The 18,683-nt window shown below is 38.9% G+C and overlaps 1 protein-coding gene, 2 non-coding genes and 1 pseudogene across 3 annotated transcripts in view; all 4 read left to right on the forward strand.

The window, feature by feature from the left end:
* The first annotated feature begins 377 nt into the window (after window positions 1–377).
* Window positions 378–18,683, forward strand: part of SLC25A16 (solute carrier family 25 member 16) — a 35,173-nt gene continuing 16,867 nt past the window's right edge. The window contains exons 1-4 of the mRNA XM_069460313.1: window positions 378–576; window positions 4,785–4,877; window positions 8,336–8,469; window positions 9,463–9,526. Of these exons, the coding sequence (XP_069316414.1) occupies window positions 462–576; window positions 4,785–4,877; window positions 8,336–8,469; window positions 9,463–9,526 (406 nt within the window). The 5' untranslated portion in view covers window positions 378–461. The remainder of the gene's footprint in view (window positions 577–4,784; window positions 4,878–8,335; window positions 8,470–9,462; window positions 9,527–18,683) is intronic.
* LOC138376696 (U6 spliceosomal RNA) lies at window positions 2,578–2,686 on the forward strand. The gene has a single exon (XR_011231681.1). It is a non-coding gene; the product is annotated as a U6 spliceosomal RNA (small nuclear RNA).
* On the forward strand, window positions 10,189–10,292 carry LOC138376758 (small nucleolar RNA U13). Its single transcript, XR_011231732.1, has one exon. It is a non-coding gene; the product is annotated as a small nucleolar RNA U13 (small nucleolar RNA).
* Window positions 15,551–18,630, forward strand: LOC138376535 (programmed cell death protein 10-like; annotated as a pseudogene).

An 18,683-nucleotide genomic window follows, 5' to 3' on the forward strand; every position in this document is an offset into this window, starting at 1 on the left:
CCAAATATTACTTCTGGAAAGGGTTCATCTTAGGGGGGCGTCAGAAGACAGCCTCATGGGCTTTTACAGGTCAGTGGTCACTACAGGTCAATGGAAGGAGGAGAGCTTTCTAAGGTAGTGGGTTTCGATAAGACCTTTTCACTGGCCACCCCTTCCTTCTTCTGCCTGAACAGAGGGGCCTGAGCAGGGAAGCGGGCAGTAGGGACTTGGGTTGTGGCCGGAAGGGGGAGGCTAAGAGCCTGAAAGACTCCCGCTTCCTCCCCCCGCCCCACCCCGGCCCCTTCGGGCGGTGACCCAGGCCCCGCCCCTGGCGTACGCCATCCGCCTGCGTCGCGGCGCGGGATGTCATTCGGGCCCGCCGGCGAGGCGGACGGCCTCTTATCACTGGCTGCTCGGGCTATGCTACCAGCCGGCGGTTCGTAAGTTTGCGGCTGAGGCTTCCCGAGGCGGCCCTGGTCCTGATGGCGGCGGCGGCGGCCCTGGCGGCGGCTGACCCTTCCTCCGCGATGCCGCCAGGGGCCGGAGGGCCCACCGCCCGCCGAGACTTCTACTGGTTGCGTTCCTTTCTGGCAGGAGGTAGGTGTCCGACAAGAAGACCCGGTTGTGCTCGGGGCTGCGGGGGCAGGATCGGGTGCAGGTCGGAAGCAAGCGGCCTTAATGACATTCCTGGACTCTGGCTGCCTCACTGCGCTGCCGAGTGTTTTCCCTGACCTGCCATAACCTGTTTCTAATAGTCACTTGACTAGTGACAGCCACGTCCTGGAGAGTGAGGCCTATGGCTCTCGGGCAGAGGCTGGGGACGTGGAAGGGCTGAACCAGGCATCTCTTCTCCAGGGCTGGATAGTAGGGAAAAGAAGGGGATCCCTTACAGAGAGGAGGGTTTTAGTGAAACATGCTGGGCACTGCTTTCTTTTGTAAAGATCATGAGTGACCGAGAGTGTAGAATTGGCTTTTGCTGTTTACCGAAAGGAAAGCAAATATTGGAGGTCAGCCTTTTAAAGATGACCAGAAAATTGTGCAAAACTGTCTACAATCAAAACTGGTTCCAGTGAATTCTAGTAAGCGGTGCCACAACTACTTGACAAGCCCTACTATTGGTGTGACTGTGGGGCCAAACGGTTCATATTGCCTCTTAGGAATTTCCTCTGCCTTCCCAGAAAGGTGTTTCAATCTCTACCCTTTCTTAATTACTTAATTATTTCCCTGGGTTGTCATCACTTAATTATTTAAGGCTGGGAATTTAAAAAATTCCACATTATGAGGACTTGTAGAAAGACAATATCTGTAGGTTGCAGCAGTAGTAAGAATTTAATTATTTTGGCCGGGCGCGGTGGCTCGTGCCTGTAATCCTAGCACGCTGGGAGGCTGAGGCTGGTGGATCGTTTGAACTCAGGAGTTTGAGACCAGCCTGAGAAGAGCGAGACCCCGTCTCTACTAAAAATAGAAACAAATTATATGGACAACTAAAAATATATAGAGAAAAAATTAGCTGGGTATGGTGGCGCATGCCTGTAGTCCCAGCTACTCGGGAGGCTGAGGCAGGAGGATTGCTTGAGCCCAGGAGTTTGAGGTTGCTGTGAGCTAGGCTGACATCATGGCACTCTAGCCTGGGCAACAGAGTGAGACTCTGTCTCAAAAAAAAAAAAAAAAAAAGTATTTAATTATTTTGTTCTTCTGCTGATTAAGAGGACATTCATTAATTCTTACAGAGAATATTTAGAATGCAAGCTATGTACCTTCTACTTGTTTAGTATACATCAGCGAATAAAGTGCTTCCCAGAGTGTTAGAATTACAGGAGTGAGCCACCGGCCCGTCCTAAATATTTTAACCTAGTACCTGGTACAAAGTAAACGCTCAATAATTGTTAACTATTATTAGCAGTGGCCTTGTGCAGATCTCTTAACTTTAGTTGCTTAATCTTAAAAGGAAGATGAAAAGCTACTTGACCCTTGGCTGGGTGTGGTGGCTCATACCTGTAATACTAGCATTTTGGGAGGTCAAGGCAGGAGGATTTCTTGCCACAGAGGCCAGAATTTGGAGACCAGCCTGAGCAACTTAGTGATATCCCATCTCTACAAACAAACAAACAAACAACAACAACAACAACAAAAAACAGAGAGAGAGAAGGAAAGAAAGAAAAATTAGCTGGGCGTGGTAAGAGCATACCTGTATTGCAGCTACTCAGGAGGATCACTTGAGTCCAAGAGTTAGAGGCTGCAGTGAGCTATGATCATGACACTGCACTCTAGCCGGGGCAACAGAGTAGAAAGAAAAAAAAAAAAGCTACTTAACCTAATTGAGCTCTGTAGTACAATAGTCCCTCCTTATCTGTGGGGATGTGTTCTAAGACCCACAGTAGATGCCTGAAACTGCAGATATTACCAAACCCTATATTATGTTTTTTTCTATACATACATACATACATGCGATAAAGTTTAATTTACAAAATAGGCACAGTAAGAGATTAACAAGAATAACTAAAAATAGAAAAATTATAATCATATATTGTAATAAAAGTTATGTGAATGTGGTCTTTCTTTTTTTCTCAAAATATCTACTTTTTAAAAATTTATTTAGTGCTCGCTTCGGCAGCACATATACTAAAAAATTGGAATGATACAGAGAAGATTAGCATGGCCCCTGCACAAGGATCACACGCAAATTCGTGAAGCGTTCCATATTTTAAAAATTATTAAAAAAAATTTTTTTTTTAGACATAGGGTCTCACTTTGTTGCCTAGGGTCAAAATATCTTATTGTGCTGTACTTACCCTTCTTCTTATGATGATGTTAAATGCTAAAATGCCTATGTGATGAGATGAAGTGAAGTAAATGGTGTAAGTATTGTGATGTAGCATTTAAAACTTATGAATTGTTTGAGAATTTTTTTTTTTTTTTTTTTTTTTTTTTTTGAGACAGAGTCTCACTCTGTTGCCCGGGCTAGAGTGAGTGCCGTGGCTTCAGCCTAGCTCACAGCAACCTCAAACTCCTGGGCTCAAGCGATCCTCCTGCCTCAGCCTCCCGAGTAGCTGGGACTACAGGCATGCACCACCATGCCCGGCTAATTTTTTTTTTGTATGTATATATTTTAGTTGTCCATATAATTTCTTTCTATTTTTAGTAGAGATGGGGTCTCACTCTTGCTCAGGCTGGTCTCGAACTCCTGACCTTGAGCGATCCACCCGCCTCGGCCTCCCAGAGTGCTAGGATTACAGGCGTGAGCCACCACGCCCGGCCGAGAATTTTCTATTTAATATTTTCAGACTGTGGTTGACCAGGGGTAACTGAAACTGCGGGAAGTGAAATCCCAGATAAGGGGAACTACAGTAGTGTGAAAGCAAGTTAAGATAGTATTAAAGGAAACTACTTATTGAGTGTGCGTTCTCAATAATTTCATTATAAGGTTAATTTCATACATGAGTGAGAAGATAACAGAAAATAATCTGAAACAAAACTTAACCAGCTGTAAATTATTTTTAGTTTATCCTCAATTTTGGATAGCCATGACCCTTATTTCCATTAGTTCAGATAAGAGAAGTTTGATATAGAAACATATATGGACATGATATGTGAGTACAGGTATATACTTTATTTTTGTATATCTCAGAATATAGATTTTAATATCAGTTACATGCTGAGCTATTAAGTAAATTTTTGTGGACTTTGAGTGATTTTCTTTTTTTTAAAGAGACAAGATCTCACTCTGTTGCCTACGCTGGAGTGCAGTGGGCTTAGAACTTCTGGGCTGAAGTGATCGTCCTGCCTCAGCCTCCTCAGTAGCTAGGACAATTCTCATGCTAACATGCCCAGCTAGATTTTTTATCTTTTGTAGAGATGGGTTCTTGCTATGTTGCCTAGGCTGGTCTTGAACTCCTGGGCTCAAGTGATCCTCATGCCTCAGCCTCCCAAAATGCTGGAATCACAAGGCATGAGCCACTGTGCCTGGCCTGAGTGATTTTTGTCTTGTGTTGTTAAAAGTTTTTAACGTAAGACTTTCTATATTCATTCATTCAGCAAACAGTTATTGAGTGCCTACGATGTGCCAGGCCCTGTACTGGTCTTTGGGGATATAGCACTGAAGGAGACTCACAAAATTCCCGTCTTGTACCTTGTGTAATACACATTCTATGGTGAAGAAGAGCTTAATGTAATCATAAAAGATACTAAAGACTTTTTATTCAAAGAGTAATAGTTCATTTTTTCAAGTGCTTACTACATGGAAGGTATCACAGAAAAGTTTTTATATCATTGCTTTAGAAGCATGCCGAGCTAGTAGGATTGGCTTGGATTCTGACCTGTGTTAAAGTCCATGTATGTACCTTATTCCGCTTTCATCTACACATCTACTCGGCGGCACAGGTTAGGGACCAAATACGTATTTGCTGGATGTATAAGTGAATGACTGATTTTATGGGTAAAACTCGGTTGTTTCAATGGAAAAGTCATCTAGAAGGAGAGGTGGTTACTTCAAGCAGAACCTTACAGTTGGGTAAATACCTTTAAGTGTCTTTCTCCCTAACCACATTTTAGCAAGATTCTCAGTGTTCAATCAGGTATTTTGGGTACTAGGGGCTGATTTACACTCCTAAAACTTATTTTGAAGTCTGACATCTCAATTATTAAGTTACAGGGAATGGGGACCAATCATCTGTATATCCCTGCTGTTGGGCAGTTCTACTCATGGAGACCAAATTAGAGATCAGAGGGTTTGCTGGCTGAACCAATAATGATTTCCATCTGGAAAGAAATGGTATGCAGTTTCTAACCTTTCAAAAACTTTTTAGGTATTGCTGGATGCTGTGCCAAAACAACGGTTGCCCCATTGGATAGAGTAAAGGTTTTATTGCAAGCTCACAATCACCATTACAAACATTTAGGTGAGTTCATAAATGCTAAAGATAAAAATGAATGAAAATATTATCCATCTGCTGGCTTGGTTTCTAGTTGTGAATTATAGTAGAAAAAGGACACAAAAGGGCGTTCAAGTTTGGGGGCAAATTTTGCAAGAGATATATCTTTTATCCATTTTAATCTTTTGCTTTGCAGTAGTGGTTATGTTTATCATTTTAAGGTAATGATATTTTCCTATCCCAAATCTTGAAATCATTGAAGTATCATAAGTACTATTTATTTATTGAGATTAATGAGTCACATTCTTCACGGACACACATAACAGCTCAGTCTGATTTTTTAGTGCAATTAGAGGATGGAGACAAGGTTTGATAAATGTAAAACTGAAGCAATTACTCCTTTTAACATTTAAATGGGCATCCTAGAAATCTTAGGACAAGCAGAATCTAGTGCAATTAATATTTATTTATGGATAAACTTGCTTTGTTAAAAAATATCAAGACCTTCCTTACAAACATAAAAATCAGCCGTTTGATTAACATGTTTACTGTAATAATTTATTATTGGTAGGAATAAGAATTTTTTACAGTGTTTTTAGAGGCCATTTTGTCAATATGCATAAAAATCTGGAAAAGAATTAATACATACTCTTTGACCTTGCAATTCCAATTCCGGGAGGTTATTCTAAAGAAGTTAGCAAAGATTGGGCACAGTGGCTCATGCCTTTAATCCCAGCACTTTGGGGGGCTGAAACAAGAGAATCACTTGAGGCTAGGAATTTGAAGTTGCAATGAGCTATGATGAATACCACTGCACTCTAGCCCAGGCAACAGAAGGAGAGCCTGTTGCAAAAAAAAAAAAAAAAGTAGATAAATGTGGTCAGAGATGTAAATGCAAGGATCAAAGCATTATTTATGTAGTTAAAAAAAAACCAGCAATACTCATTTCATTTTATGGAATGAAGTGTTGCCCAATTTAAAAAAAAAACCAAAAAACTCCAACCACTAAACAACTAGAAATATTCAGTAATAGGAAATGGGCAAAATAAGTTTTAGTTTATCCATATTATAGACTATTCTGCAATCATAAAAAATTTATAAAAGAATATTAATTGACTAGGGACAATGTTCATAATGTCTTAGTTAAATGAAAAAAGAATATTAAAATGGTTTATTCATATAGTACTTTATTAAACATTTGCTTAGAGAAAAGACTAGAAGGACAAATATTAACATTAAGTGGTTATTTCTGAGTGGTCAGATTATAGAAAATTTTTTCTCTAAGCTCATTTGTAAAACATGTTGAACATATATTACTTTTTCAATTAGGGGTTGGGGAAAGATTTAAAAGAAAAAAAATTAATGTGGACAGAAACGAAGAAAGAAATTAGGTTGGAGCAACTAACTCATACCACTCCGTTGTTTTACAGTTTCATGCTTCAGTAGCTAGGAATGATGATACTATATGATTATGTAGTATCGGACATAGAAAGATGTTTAACAGGGTGAATAAGAATCAATTATTTTTCCAATTGTGTTTTTTGAATGTGATTTTTTTTTTCAAAAACCTGAATAGATACTTATGTTATATATTAATTGTAGTTAATTTTCTTATCAATATTTTTAATACTATGGAAGTCTGTACTTAAAATTGAAAGAAAAAAGTTGCAACTATTTCTGTATCCATCAATGAATTCTGTATCTTCATACAGTGTATTGCTCATGGTTAGAAAGAGTCAGACTTTTGAACTTACTGCGAGATTGTGAAAAACTGGAAAGGAAGGAAACTATTTTCTTTTGTTGTCTACATTGAGGGAAAAAAAGAGATGAATTATGTTACACAGTATCTCGGGGTGTTTTACAATGACCTGGCATACGAACGTCGGAACAGGATTGTTATATTCCTTTAACCTCCTCCCCGTGCTGATGTATGTTGTTTTGTTTCCTGATTTGTAATCATTAGATTACATATTCACATTAGATTTCACGCTCTACAGGGCTGCATGCCACGGCTTATAGCATACCCTACAAGGCATGCAAAATTTGAAGTGGAATTCCTGGAGTGCAACAATGAACTATTCGTGTAATTTGAAGTGTCATGTATCTTTAAAGTATACGAGCCAAAACAAAAACATCGTGGTGTCTTTTAATTTTGTTTTTTATATGTTTTGGGGCATTTTATCCTAGGTACCTCCTCCCTTTTATATATATAAGATAACTTTTAAAATTTTGCTTTTATAGTCAAAGATGATCAAGATAAGCTATCAAACAAAGCTATTACTTCTACTTTAGCTTCTTTTAAAAATGTGACATTACTTCCAAGAAATCAAAAACTACTTTTTTGGGGAATGATCATATGTGGGGAAAAAAAATAACAACAAAAACCCCCTACCTTTCATTTTAAATCAAATTTATTGTAGCCAGATGAAGAGGAATGAATATATTTAAAATTTCTCCTTCCCCCAATTTGCAATATTAATGTAAAGACCTTTTCCCTGTAATATATTGAAAATCTATGACCTCTATTTAGCTTTGTACAGTCAAATGTGATATAAAAATAGATATATGAATCACAATAGGATTCTTTTAAAATGTTTAATTATTTTGCTTTTACATTTTATTTATTCATTTTTAATGTTTTGAATTACAATATTTTCGCAAAGTTCATAATTCAATAAGTATAAAAGTAAAAAATCATTCTCCCTTCCTTGTTTCTTCCTTAGAATTCAGCATTTTTATAAGTTTCTTTCTTTTCCTTCCAGAGCTAATTATACATACACAAGCATGTATTTTACCAAATGTTAGTTCCTTTTAATCCTAGCTTGATAAAGCAAGTAAAGACACAGAGGTGGATTTAAATAACACACAGCTTGATATAACAGATATGACAGAGAACTTTGTACCTGTTTGAGAGTACACTGTTGTTTTGTTTTGTTTTGTTTTTGAGGCAGAGTCTTGCTCTGTATCCCCAGCTAGAGTGCAGTGACATTATCATAGCTCACTACAACCTCAAACTCCTGGGCTCAAGCAATCTTCCTGCCTCAGCCTCCCTAGTAACTAAGACTACAGACGCACCTCACCATGCTTAACTAATTATTCTATTTTTTGTAGAGATGGGGTCTTGCTCTGGCTCAGGCTGGTCTCCAACTCCCCGCCTCAAGCTATTTTCCCGCCTTAACCTCCCAAAGTGCTAGGAATACAGGCGTGAGCCACTGTGCCTGGCCAATTTACTATGATTAATAGCTGTTCTTGCTAAAATAAGATTTTATATTTTTATATAAGTTACGCTTATTTGTATAATTTGGATAAGAGATATATTTTAAGTAGGTTTAACTGTTGTATAGAAATTATTTGTGTAATTCCTTAAGCAAAGTTACAAGTGATGGCATAGTAATCTTTATCTGTGATTGTTGTGAAAATTGTGAATTTACATAGTTTGCTTTGTTTTAATAGTGTTTTTCTTCTAAAAATCTTTTAAAAAATAGGAGTATTTTCTGCATTGCGTGCTGTTCCCCAAAAGGAAGGATACCTTGGATTGTATAAAGGAAATGGTGCAATGATGATTCGAATCTTTCCCTATGGTGCAATCCAGTTTATGGCATTTGAGCATTACAAAACGGTAATTGAATCTTGATCTTTTCACTTTTGTGTCTTTAAATATCATGCTTACTTAATCAGACATTTGTTTTAGACTTTAAAATTACTTTTTTTTCTGTGAATTTTGTGGAGAAATATAAAGTTACTTTTGATGAATGGATAAAGTAATGCCTTTTTTAAGGAGTAAGACTTGTGATGGTTTAAGTTTTTAAACGTAACTTGGTTTTAAAGTTATCTCTTCCAGAACTGTTAGTAATTTAGGTGTAAATTCTTTATGTTCACACATATGAAGAAAAGCCGGAGTACCTTTCAAGAAGATAATAATAAATTCATAAAATATTAATAGTTTTTTAATGTGCTTTTTGTTCTTCAGTTGTAGGAGAGGAACACTATGGCTTTGGATTTTCTTACTAAGTAAAACATGGCTTGTGGTGAAATGCATTATGAAAGTCTGTTTTGGAGTAATGCTATAAGTTAATAGCTTTTCCTATCCTACTCATTGATGAAGTTCTCTTCTCTGGCTGAGTGAAAGTTTATCCTCTCAAACATTCTCTTAACACAGAAAGGAGTTAAGTATATTAAGTTTCAAAGGGTATTTCAGAATGAAAAGTAAGCAGTAGAGATGAGAACAACATTCTATAATAACTGATCAGTCAGACAGAATTGATGCCATCAGTATATCAGGACTTTATCATCTATAGTAGTATTTTATTCCTACTGCCCCCATTCGCTCTTCAAGAGTCTATGGTTATTAACATATGGTATTGTATATTTGGCAATTCTAAGATAGATTGCTTCTGCAAAAGTGCAAAAAGAGCAGAGGCAACAAAGGAAACATCTCTTTCTGATGCGAAATAACCCTGCCCAGCTTTATATAATTGTGCTCATTTCATTTACATTTATAATTTTCTTTTTATTAGTCTTGAAACTCTTTTGAAATAAGTCTTGATTACCAAACAGTGAAATGCGCAGCATTTAAAAATATCTCATTTAATTCAGTGTTTTTGGTTTCTAGTTAATTACTACAAAGCTGGGAGTTTCAGGTCATGTGCACAGATTAATGGCTGGATCCATGGCAGGTAAGAGGAGTTACATATATTTTATTTCTGACAAATTATTTTTCTATTAAAATATTTAATTTGAATACTTAGTACTAACATTGATTAGGTAGCATACATTTGTTGTCTTTCTATACTCAGTTATATAAGAAATCATTAATGGCTGGACCCACTGGCTCATGTCTGTAATCCTACCACTTTGGGAGGCTGAGGTGGGAAGATGACTTGAGTCCAGGAGTTCAAGCGTAGCCTGGGCAACAGTCTCTAAAAAAGAAAAAGAAAAAGAAAAATTAGCAGGTGTAGTGGCATGTGCCTGTAGTCCCAGCTTAATCAGGAGGCTAAGTCAGGAGGATTGCTTGAGCCCAGGAGTTAACAAGGCTACAGGGAGCTGTGATTGCACCATTGCACTCTAGCCCAGGCATGAGCCACCTCACACAGCCTTGATTTTTTTAAAAAAAATTATCCAAAAGTTTTATTTCCTCAATTTAGAAGTTTTACATAGCCAAATGTGTTTGTCATTTCTCCTGTTGCTTCTAAATTTTCTGTTGTGTTTAGAAATGCCCTCCTTATTTCAAGATAAAGACATTTAATCATGTTTTCTGCTAAAACTTTTTTGGTGTGGTGATCTCATATTTATTTTTATTTAAGGAATGAGGTACAGATTGAATAAATTTTTTTTCCACATCCTTTTGCAGTTCGTAACCATGATGACTGGGTTTTCACATGCACGTGTGAGGTGTGCCTCTCTCACACCTTGTTACGACATCGGCATATTACCTTTCTTTCTTTTTTCTTTTTTTATAGTCTTAAGAATTGGGAAAGCACATTACCTTTCTGATGGGAAGAAAAAACTTTTTTCCCCCAAATGATTAGTCCATTATGCTAATGTCATTTTTTTAGTAATTTATCCTTTTTCCCGATTATTTTTAAGAAATGATGTCTTGCTATGTTGCCCAGGCTAGCCTTTAATTCCTGGGCTCTTTTTTAGTTGCTGAGATGACAGACGTGGTCTTGGATGATAAGTATTAGGGACTTTTCAGATACTACCTCAGACTCTGAAACTACTAGTGACTCTTTAGTCTTATACTTCCACCTAGAGCCATAGCCTGATCTACCTTGCTCTATCTGTGGTTTTGCCATGTCCTATGTTTATTCAGCTGTCTTGACTTCTGGCTGGCTGACTCAGGTTTCATAAGTAGTAAAAAATAATCAGGAATAATATTCAAAATTCTTAATAATTCAACTGTGGAAGTAGGGGGTGGGGAACCTGTGGCTTTCTGGATCCTTGAGTGTGGCCTTTTTTTTAAGACAGAGTCTCGCTCTGTTGCCAGTGCCAGAGTGCCATGGTGTCAGCCTAGCTTACAGCAACCTCAAACTCCTGGGCTCAAGTGATCCTTCTACTTCAGCCTCCCAGGTAGCTGGGACTACAGGCATGTGCCACCATGCCCGGCTAATTTTTTCTAGATATATTTTTAGTTGTCCAGATAATTTTCTTTCTATTTTTAGTAGAGACGGGGTCTCGCTCTTGCTCAGGCTGGTCTCAAACTCCTGATCTCAAACGATCCACCCGCCTCAGCCTCCCAGAGTGCTAGGATTACAGACATGAGCCACTGTGCCTGGCCTAAGTGTGGCCTTTTGACTGAATCCAAACTTTACAGAAAAAATCTTTTTAATAAAGAGATTTGTTCTACGAAGTTGGGATTTGACCGAGGGGCCACACTTGGGGATCTGGAGGGCCCCATGTGGCCCAGAGGCTGCAGGTTCCTTCCACACCCCAGAGCTACTATAACAAATTACTATAGACTGGGTAACTTATAAACAACAGAAATTTATTGCTTGTCATTCTTGGGGCTGGGAAGTTCAAGATCAGGATGTTGGCAGGTTCTGTGTCTGGTGAGGGCCCTTTACTCTTAGATGGTGTCTTATGTGTCCTCACATTGTTGAAGGGGTAAACAAGCCCTCTGTGGCCTTCTTTATATAAGGGCACTGATCCCATCCAGGAGAGCTCTGTCCCCATTACCTAATCTAAAGGCCTCACCTCTTAATACTGTTGCATTGGGGATTATGTTTCAACATAGGAATTTTTTGGAGGGCACAAACATTCAGACTATAGCACAAGTGGTATAGACATATTTCAGTATTTTACACTGATGTGATGGTACTGGGAACCTGTATTGAACCTGCCCTACACAGACTTGGGCTCTTTTTTTTTTTTTTTTTTTGAGACAGAGTCTCACTCTGTTGCCCGGGCTAGAGTACTGTGGCGTCAGCCTAGCTCACAGCAACCTCTAACTTCTGGGCTCAAGCGATCCTCCTGCCTCAGCCTCCCGAGTAGCTGGGACTACAGGCATGCGCCACCGTGCCTGGCTAATTTTCCTATACATATTTTTAGCTGCCCATATAATTTCTTTCTATTTTTAGTAGAGACGGGGTCTTGCTCTTGCTCAGGCTGGTCTCGAACTCCTGAGCTCAAACAATCCGCCTGCCTCGGCCTCCCAGAGTGCTAGGATTACAGGCGTGAGCCACTGCACCTGGCCAGACTTGAGCTCTTGACATGTAATCTTTGGACACTTGACATGTAGTCCACAGAACAATACTGTGAGGAAAGTGCTATGATGATCCTCATTTTGCAAAAGAGAAATTTTAATAAGTTTCTAAATCTTAAAATTTATAATTTTTTATATCACTTTTTAATTTTTTGTCTCTCAAAATTTTTTATAAGTGACCAGTCAAAATCTTTTCTTTGAATGTTATAGGAAAGATGGAGTAGGATTATGAATATGAGTTTAATTCTGAAGCCTTTTATTATTTCCTTTTCATGGCACTTGATTATTGATTGCATGTTCATTTAAATGGTGTTTCTAGTTTCAGTCTTCTAAAGTTAAAGACAGTTAACATCAAGGTTTCAGTATTATATTAGAAAACAATAATAAACAAGAGGAATTTCAATTACAAATTTTAATTTGTAAAGACAAAAGCTTTTTAAAATTCTAGCTATTACAGATACGGCCAGTGCTGCCACTGTCTAATATTTCTTTTAATTATTATGTTTAAGTAATTACAATTGAAATTTTGTTCTTATAATTTAAAAGTTGAAATGAATGTTCTGATTAATTTTATTTATGTCTGGTGTATTTACTCTGGTACTTTTGGTGGCCTCTAAATGTAACTTTGGAAATTTTACATTTGCCAAAGTAAAAAGTGGTGTTTTATATAATAATTTCAATAGAGCTTATTTTAAAGCTTTTAAACTTTGACCTTTTCCCTCATCCTACAACTACAATCCAGTACATGTTGAATCTCAGTTGGCCAGAAAAAGAAAAAAGCACAGACTGAGAATCAAGGTTTGTATATTTAAGGAAGGTCTTCTTGCCTTGCATATGTTTCAATTATCTGAAATCCATCTGCCTCTGCCAGTTCCCATGGAACTAAGGGTGACAAGATAAAGGAAAGAGAAAAAAGAAGGAAGGTGTTAGAAACTAGAAGCTATGAGCTGAGTCCTGCTTCTTGCCCTCCCTGATCTACTCCTGCTTGGTGTTCTAGTCCAGAGCTGGATGGTTGAGTGGACAGAGCACTTGCTGGAATCCTGGCAAGGATCCTGGCTGGCCTCCATGACTCAGCTGCCCGTTTGTTAAAGTGGAGCTTATGGTTGTTTCTCTCTCTCTCTCTGTCTCTTTCTCTTTTCTCAGTTATTCTGAGTGTCAGAGTAAAGAAATGTTACGAAAACATTCTGTAAGATCTGAGGTCCTCCATAAATAATGAGGGAATGTTATTAAACCTTACATGCCAATGACTTGTTGCATGCTTTTAAGCCAGCTATCTGAGTTTGTTATTCTTCTTTTTGTCTCATTTGTAACATAGGGAGAATTTTGTAAATAGAAGTGATAATAAAAATATTTAACAACCAGTATAGCAAAGGCAACAGCTATTCACAGCAGAGGCCAGACATCAGCAGCCAGAATGAATGGTATAGTACAATGATTATTAGAACAGAGTACTCACTATACTTTTGAGAATGTCAAGGAGGCTTGGAGGCCCCTTTCCCAAATACTTTTTTTTCTTTTTCTTTTTTCCCTAGAGACAGGCTCTTCCTCTGTTGCCCAGGCTGGAGTGCAGTAGTGTGATCATAGCTCACTGCAGCCTTGAACTCCTGGGCTCAGGTGATCCTTTCACCTTAGCCTACCAAGTAACCAGGACTGCAGATGTGAGCTGCCATGCTTGGAATCAACTACTTTTATTTTTAAAAGGGAACTCTGTCCCTCTTGAGCCCTGATTCTGAATTCAAAAGCAACAAGCTTCCTATTAATACACATTGAAAAATTGCTCTTCTGAGCTAGTAGTCCAACTCTTAAATTTTAAAAAATCAGAACTTAAGTTCCAATTAATAGAATTTGAGTCTTGATTTGTGTGTGTGTGGGGTGCGGGAGTGGTGTGACACTCAGACCTCTGCTCTCCAGCCCTTTGGTTCTTTGACCTACATTGTAGAGTTACCAAACATCTATGATTTCTGCATGAAAATACTGTACAAAAGGCATCAGTTATTCCTTTGGGTAATAATTTTGCTGTTGTGGCTTGTGAGTGTCATAACTGAATGATCTCTCCCCTAGAATCTTCTCTAAGAGCACGATTTTACTTGTCACACTCATCAGATGTTGCACACAACTATAGACAGTTGTATATTGGTTATTTGTAACAAATATTTAATCGAGCCCAAAGCAGTAATGTGCTTCCAAAGGACAAGGTGTAATAGAATTGGACTTGCTTGGAAATCTCCAGGCCAATTTGTTTAGCTTTGTGGCTTAACTTTTATATTTGTGATGCATGGAGTCCTTCCTTTGTCTAAAGCATATATTTAGAATCTATATATTTTTATCAAACTTCAGTTTCTTTGGATACATACATGGATTCTGGATGCTGCTCCCACCATGGTAACCTCAGATGGAAATGGAGAGTGGTGTGTTGGGAGAGAAGCCATGTTTGAAAATTCAAATCTACTTCCATATTCTTTGAGCAGTTGAGAAGAGGATGAATTGATGAGGGTCTGTTAGTGCTTCTACTCCAACCCTGTATTATGCAATTTCTAATATTTATTCCTCTTTTCCCTTTACTCTCTCTTTCTCATAAGGTTAGTTCCTTTTCTAAGAAGTCCTTTATAGCTGGGAAGGCCACCTGCACCTGTAATCTCAGCTGTTTGGAAGGCTTTTCTGTAGCAGAATAAAGAATTCATATTTACCATACTTTCTGAATATGATCTCAAGCTTTAGTGATCAAGGGTTATCTTTGTCTTTGGTAGTGTGGTTAGAAACATAATTTACAGCCAGAGGTTTTTGTTTTTGTTGTTTTGTTTAAGCATACAGTGAGCATGCTGTGTAGATTATGGAAGGCAATGTCAGGCTCTTCTAAGCTTCCCAAATTAACAAAATATAATTCCTGGTTAAAGTATGTTCTTAGGTTTTCCACAATTCCTGGGATTCTATATAGAGAATGTTAGAGGATGAGAATTTAGAGAAGAAAAGTCACTTGGTTTGGATTCATCATTAAGTCCTCAGTTTCTTGACTCAGGGGAGGGAAAGAAAAGAGTTTTGCACATACACAAAAATTGAAAGCACATCTCAGCTTGATTGAGTCTCATTGCTTCCTGATAGGTGAAGATATTTATTCTACTCTTTTTTTTTTTTTTTTTTTTTTTGAGACAGAGTCTCACTCTGTTGCCCGGGCTAGAGTGAGTGCCGTGGCATCATCCTAGCTCACAGCAACCTCAAACTCCTGGGCTTAAGTGATCCTACTGCCTCAGCCTCCCAAGTAGCTGGGACTACAGGCATGCGCCACCATGCCCGGCTAATTTTTTGTATATATATATTTTAGTTGTCCATATAATTTCTTTCTATTTTTAGTAGAGACGGGGTCTCACTCTTGCTCAGGCTGGTCTTGAACTCCTGACCTCGAGCGATCCACCCGCCTCGGCCTCCCAGAGTGCTAGGATTACAGGCGTGAGCCACCACGCCCGGCCTTATTCTACTCTTTGTATTGGATTGTAGTTGTAAAATGGGGGAAGAGGAAAGCTGTCAGTCACCACTGCTATTTAAGGTAAGCAGTTTCTAATTTCCTTTATTTGCTCTTGGAGAGCTTTTTTTTTTCCCCTTTCTATAAAGCAGCTAGGTAGAATAATGAGTGTGCGAGTGGAGAAAAGGGTCCCAAATGAGAGACAGTAGCTTTATGAATTAAATCCCAGTCCCCCTCTGAATGACTGGTATGTTTGTCAGTCTGTTGACTAGCAGTCAAGCTGAATTCCTACTTCATTACTTATTCCTTTCTATTATAATAATTCTCTGAGTATGCCTCCCTTTTTATTCAAATTCCTGAGCATTGATATGCAGGAGAGAGATGAGGGGGAAGGGGATTTTAGTGAGAAGAAAAGACAAATGATTTGGTTCTCAAAGAAAGGGTCAAACCTTTACTATGTACCAGGAATTATTTTAGGGATTTATGTATATCAACTCATTGAATCTTCATAAAACTCTAACTTGGGTACTACTTATTATGATGCCCATTTTACAGATAATGAAACTGAAACATAGGTTAAGTAACTTGATCAAGATCATATAGCTAGTTAGTGATAGAGCCTGATTTGAACTAAGGAGGTGCACCCTAGAGTCCATACTCTTAACCTCTTTTGACCATTTTGACCAATTTTGACAGTAAATCAAAAATAGCCTAATAATAAAGTAATAAATAAATTAGCTGAAATGAGAAAGGTTGTCAAACCAAGAAAATAATGCTAGTGCCAGATTACTTCATAGGCAGACTACCTGCATACTTTGGCCCCCCAAAAAGCTGGAACTCCAGAAATAAAAAGAAAATGTTTTTTTTTTTTTTTTTGAGACAGAGTCTTGCTCTATTGCCCAGGCTAGAGTGAATGCCCTGCGTCAGCCTCGCTCACAGCAGCCTCAAACTCCTGGGCTTAAGCGATCATACTGCCTTAGCCTCCTGAGCAGCTGGGACTACAGGCATGCGCCACCATGCCTGTCTAATTTTTTCTGTATATATTTTTAGTTGGCCAGATAATTTCTTTCTATTTTTAGTAGAGACGGGGTCTCGCTCTTGCTCCGGCTGGTCTCGAACTCTTGAGCTCAAATGATCCGCCCGCCTCAGCCTCCCAGAGTGCTAGGATTATAGGCGTGAGCCACCGCGCCCGGCCTGACTCGGTAATTCTATATTAGGAATTTATCTATAGTGGAAATGATATGCAGAAATATTTAGTTATAAGGACATTCACCAAAACATTATTTGCTATATTAATGTCATATAGCAAATAGTGAGGACAACCTAAATGTCTAAGAGGATTGTTTTAATAAATTATGGTACATTTAAATTATATTTTTCGTCGGGTCCCTCCAGTGTTGCCGGAGTTAATTGATCCGGAAGTTGAAGAGGCTTCCAAAGGTGGGCAATGAAGTCAGTGCCTCAGTTGCCAGTCAGAGTGTGTTTTGTGCCCTATTCTTTTATTACACAAAAAAGAACAAATACTGCAGTGAATGAAGATTCCTCTGCATTTTAGCACTACTTTTTCTACTGTAGTTGGCTTTTTTTTTTTCTTGAGACAGGGTCTTGCTCTATTGCCCGGGCTGGAATGCCATGGGGTTGGCCTAGCTCACAGCAACCTCAAACTCCTGGGCTCGAGTGATACTCCTACCTCAGCCTCTGAGTAGCTGGGCTACCACGCCTGGCTAATTTTTTCTATTTTTAGTTGTCTGGCTAATTTCTTTCTTTCTTTTTTTTTTTTTTCCCAGTAGAGACGGGGTCTCGCTCTTGCTGAGGCTGGTCTAGAACTCCTGACCTCAAGTGATCCTCCCACCTCAGCCTCCCAAAGTGCTAGGATTACAGGCATGAGCCATCACACCCGGCCTATCGTTGGTTTTTGAATGGATTGGTTTTTAATGAGCTGGAATAAATAAATGTGTCTGCAACTCAGACACTGAGAACCACTTTCATTAAGGTTGAAAAAGAAAATCCAGGTATCACACAAGACATCATTATGAAAACTTTAGGGGAAAAAAGCATAGATGTTAACTTCATGGAGTCCCTTCTTTGTGTTGCAGCTGATGATGTAGAAGAGTTATATGGGCCGGGCGCGGTGGCTCACGCCTGTAATCCTAGCACTCTGGGAGGCCGAGGTGGGCAGATCGTTTGAGCTCAGGAGTTCGAGACCAGCCTGAGCAAGAGCGAGACCCCATCTCTACTAAAAATAGAAAGAAATTATATGGACAGCTAAAAAATATATATAGAAAAAATTAGCCGGGCATGGTGGCACATGCCTGTAGTCCCAGCCACTCGGGAGGCTGAGACAGGAGGATCGCTTGAGCTCAGGAGTTTGAGGTTGCTGTGAGCTAGGCTGACGCCACGGCACTCACTCTAGCCTGGGCAACAGAGTGAGACTCTGTCTCAAAAAAAAAAAAAAAAAGAGTTATATGATTGAGTATATGATTCCAAGATCTAAATGAAAAGTCACAAGTACATAAATTCTCAATAAGGTCCTGGAATGAGATTAATGACAATGAGGTTTCTGCAGACAATTGAGGACATAGCTAGTGCAGTAAAAGACCTTCTTGGTACAGTGAATAATGTCTTCAAGAAATATCCATACCAGAACCACACGGCACTTAAATATCAAAGTAAAGAATTTGTAGGGCTGGGTGATGGCTCACGCGTATAATCCTAGTACTCTGGGAGGCCAAGAAGGGAGGATTGCTTAAGGTCAGCAGTTCGAGACCAGCCTGAGCAAGAGCGAGACCCCGAATCTACCAAAAATAGAAAAAATTAGCCAGGCATGGTGGCGCATGCTTGTAGTCCCAGCTACTCTGGGAGACTGAGGCAGGAGGATCACTTGAGCCCAGGAGTTTGAGGTTGCTGCGAGCTAGGCTGACGCCAAAGCACTCTAGCCCCGAAAATATAGCGAGACGAGACTCTGTCTTAAAAAAAAAAAAAAATTGGTAAAGTACTCCAAAAGTTTCCATGATAATTCTGAAAAATGTAAGGATGGCAAGGCAATAAATGTGTTCGTAAGTGCCAACTGATTAATTCATCAAACCAACTTAATACTTAAGACCTTCAAAACTGTGGGCTGAAAGTTGTATATGTTAAGAGATGTACTCCTCAGTGGCAGTATTCAACTGCCTTT

The sequence above is a fragment of the Eulemur rufifrons genome, chromosome 28 (genome assembly GCF_041146395.1).
Source record: "Eulemur rufifrons isolate Redbay chromosome 28, OSU_ERuf_1, whole genome shotgun sequence".
Lineage (NCBI taxonomy): Eukaryota > Metazoa > Chordata > Mammalia > Primates > Lemuridae > Eulemur > Eulemur rufifrons.